The sequence below is a fragment of the Leptinotarsa decemlineata genome, unplaced genomic scaffold (assembly GCF_025532065.1).
Source record: "Leptinotarsa decemlineata unplaced genomic scaffold, Ldec_3_MD MMD2_tig00000035_RagTag_RagTag, whole genome shotgun sequence".
Taxonomy (NCBI): Eukaryota; Metazoa; Arthropoda; class Insecta; order Coleoptera; family Chrysomelidae; genus Leptinotarsa; species Leptinotarsa decemlineata.
This window is the reverse complement of record NW_027412540.1, coordinates 22,576,092-22,579,583: the sequence shown is the minus strand read 5'-3', so window position 1 is coordinate 22,579,583 and position 3,492 is coordinate 22,576,092. Positions and strand designations below refer to the sequence as shown.

At 38.0% G+C, this 3,492-nt stretch overlaps 1 protein-coding gene across 1 annotated transcript; it reads right to left on the bottom strand.

Moving 5' to 3' along the window:
- Window positions 1-1,086: 1,086 nt before the first annotated feature.
- On the bottom strand, window positions 1,087-1,500 carry LOC141481126 (uncharacterized). Its single transcript, XM_074172241.1, has one exon. The coding sequence runs from the start codon at window positions 1,498-1,500 to the stop codon at window positions 1,087-1,089; it is 414 nt and encodes a 137-aa protein (XP_074028342.1).
- Between the last annotated feature and the right edge of the window lie 1,992 nt (window positions 1,501-3,492).

Sequence of the window (3,492 nt, the reverse complement as noted above, 5' to 3'; positions counted from 1 at the left end):
AAAATAATGAAAATAAAAAAATTACTTCACGTTACTTCACGACGTTTCGATTGTTAGTATCCACAATCGTCTACGGGTGTTGACTGGACTATTTCTCCAAGAGATGACTATTTATAGGTCATTCGAGCGCTTTCACTTATCCCCTCTTTCCTCTCTCCGCTTCATCGGTTTAGCGATAGTTGACCGTTTGGCAGAAGTTGATCGATTTCCGCTTGATCACCGGTTTCCATATATTGCGTATCTCTACGCTAGTTTGGCTGAATGCGTCGTTGGCCAACATACATGCAGCTTCTTTGACTTTCTCCGTAAATCAGTGTTCCTTCCTGTGGATGATCTTAGTTTGAGACCACTTGATGTTATGTTGATGAGTCCAAACATGCTCTGATATTCTGAGAAACGGTCACTTATTGATCTTTGTTTCGAAAACCATAATAATGATCGAATAAGATGATGATTATACTGACTAAAACAACTGGTTCATGGTAATTTGTGATTTTTTTTGTTCTTTCCGCTATTGTCCCGAGTCGGGTAGCTATCAAGAGCGAAATGAAGGTTAAAGAGATATTTGGTGAAAATTCGTTGGTGCATTGACTATGTACAAGACACTGGAGTCATCATACTTTTCCAGAACTGGGAAATAGCACCAATCTTTGGCAGAGCAAATGTAGTAGGACCTCGTTTGTAGATAATTTGTTATTACTCTGGAAACACGGAATGTTTCAGAACTCTACTGGATGTGATGTGGACGCATCATTATTACACTCTTATTGAATATGTTACCGGCAATGTGTACAATTCAGGCATTGTATGGAATACTTAGGCATTGTATACATTGCCGAGTGAATCTAGGCAAAGTATGAAATAAACTCATTTCTTAACAATTGTACAAACTTTGCCTAGGCATTGTGTATAATGCCTAGGCATTATATAGAATGTCAAAAGTTTTGCAGGCAAAGTATAAAATGAACAACATTGTTAAAAATTGTTTATTGCAAATAACAAACATGAAATGTATTAAACATAGGATCTGAAAATCCTCATATTTTACTAGAGTAAAATTTAAAAGTGAAATATTAATTTAAGTAATTACTTGTTACAGCAGGAAAGAGAACTATGGCACTTCAAGTTGCATTTTCGATTGTTTTTAACACAAGCACATTGTTTGGTTTGACATTTAGTTTTGCAAGTGCATCTCACAAATCCTTGGCCGCTTCCTGTTGACTGAGCTGTTGCAACGGTACGAAGTCCTGTTTCTTGATCAGGCACGTCTTCTACTCGAACTAGGATTTTTTTGAAAACTGTAAACTGTGACCTTGCGTACAGTTGTTTCAAAACTCCGTTGGCGGTCCCTAATTTGTAAAACCCATCTTCTGTCATATCCATGACCACTGCCAGAATATTTCTCAAGTCACCTCTTCCTTTGTCAACGTCAGGAATTGGAACACGAACAGTGACTCCTTTGGTGACGGGGGGAAACTTTTTATCGGAATTAGCTTTCATTTTCTTAGCTTGTTTTTCAAGACAAGCTTTTGACCTCTTCCTCTCTTTATCAATATTTTCCGAATTAAAACAAGGGACACACAACAGAGTTTTTTCAGTATCATCACACCCCTGAATTGAATGGCCACATGAAATATGTATGTCCGCTAAACATTTTGTGCAGTTTTATTTCTCATTAGTTTGCTGCAAACAAACGCTACACATTTGTAGAAGGCTAGAACTGACCGAGATATCAACGGTTGCCTCATTAACTTCTGAAGTGTTATGATCGGTTTGGAGTGGAGGGGCTAGACTTGACATTGTTTGTGTTTCTGTTGTGTGCATGTTATTAACCACTCTTTCCAAATCTTCTTCGCTGTTAATGGAATCCAAAATGTCTCGAGACAGATTTTTAACTTTGCCTGAACTCCAGCAGGCATTCTATAGAATGCCTAGGCAAAGTACGAAATGTTTAAAATTTCACACTTTGCCTGCTTACTTTTGGCAATGTATAGAATGCCTAGGTATTCTATACAATGCCTGATATTACACTTTGCCGGTAACAAATATACTTAGTTCTACATCGGAAACAAAAAAAGAAGCGTTAAAAATCGCGCTTCAATGGATATGCCGCTATGGCCAATCAGATATATCGTCAGTTGCGGAACATGCTCTTTCAGAGGGCAGCCAAGTTCTTGATAAAACTAGAAGTTACTATACAAGGCTATAGAAATACATAAACATAAGAATTATTTCAACCGTAAGGAAGATAACTTGAATATTAACCAGACATGGATACCGGCACTTCATGAAACAAATATTCTGTCACTAATAGCTATAATGAGACTAGCAGTTTGCTTTTTGCACCAAGGTAGAGCACTTCGACCGTTGCCGCATCGCCTTTGATAATGTTTGCCGCAGTAGTAGACGAAACTCTATGTATAAAAACCTGCCGATCACGGCTAATAAACCCGGAAACATATATTTGACAGTTTGTTAGACACCGGCCGCAAAAACCTACACACTATGGTTATTGAATGTTGTTTTTCCAGACATTCTAAATCACATTATCTGGGCTCAACTAGAGTATATTGTGGATTTTTTCAAAGACAGAACACAAGCACTACAGGAAAATCGTTGAAGCGCTCTAAGAGCGGTGTCTTTGCGGAAGTAGCAATTAACGTTTGATTTGAATTGCCGGAGATTAAATTCTTCTGGAAAAACTTTCTCAGAAAGTTTATTCCACATAAACGCAGTTCCCTAAATGAAAGAGTTCTTGAACAGTGGAGTTCGAGGTGTACTGATTTGAACCTCAAAAAGATGACCAGCCACAGTCCGTCGCGTATTTCTGTTATGTAGTGATCTCGATGAAATCAAATGTGCCAAGTCACTTGAACACCTCCCGTGAATATATCTATGAAAGAGACACAAACCTCCAACCTTTCCTTGATATTCCAGACTATGGAAGTTGCAAGTGACGTTCGTGTCTCCAGTCAGGTGAATGGTTCTTTCCTGAATGGAATCCAGCAGATTCAGGGTATGCTTAGGGGTGGAGCCCCTAAGCATACCCAATACTACAAGGAAGGTCTGATCTGAGCTCTGTAAAAGATTGATGAGGTTTGTACAGTTTCTTGGTTCGGAACAGTGTTCCAAGTTTTTGAGAAGCAGCAATTCCATCGACATGATTGTGGCATTCGTGTCAATATATTTGATTAGTGGTTCATTCCATCCACAGAGACTGAAAATAATCCAAAAGCAGCTCCTTCAAAAAAGTTACCTAAGCAAACCGTTCCGCCATTAACTAAAGACATATGGAGGAAGATCTAATAAGTGAGTTGAAATAGTTGACATTCTTCTGTTAACATTACCTTCTGTGGAGTTACTGTTCCAAATTCTTGAATGTTTTTACTATAATTTGTTCATTAAAATAATCATTCAAATTTTATACCCAAATATTCCTTTTCTTACTCAAGTACCGAATTGAAATGGACCCTTATATTCGTGACTTTGTAG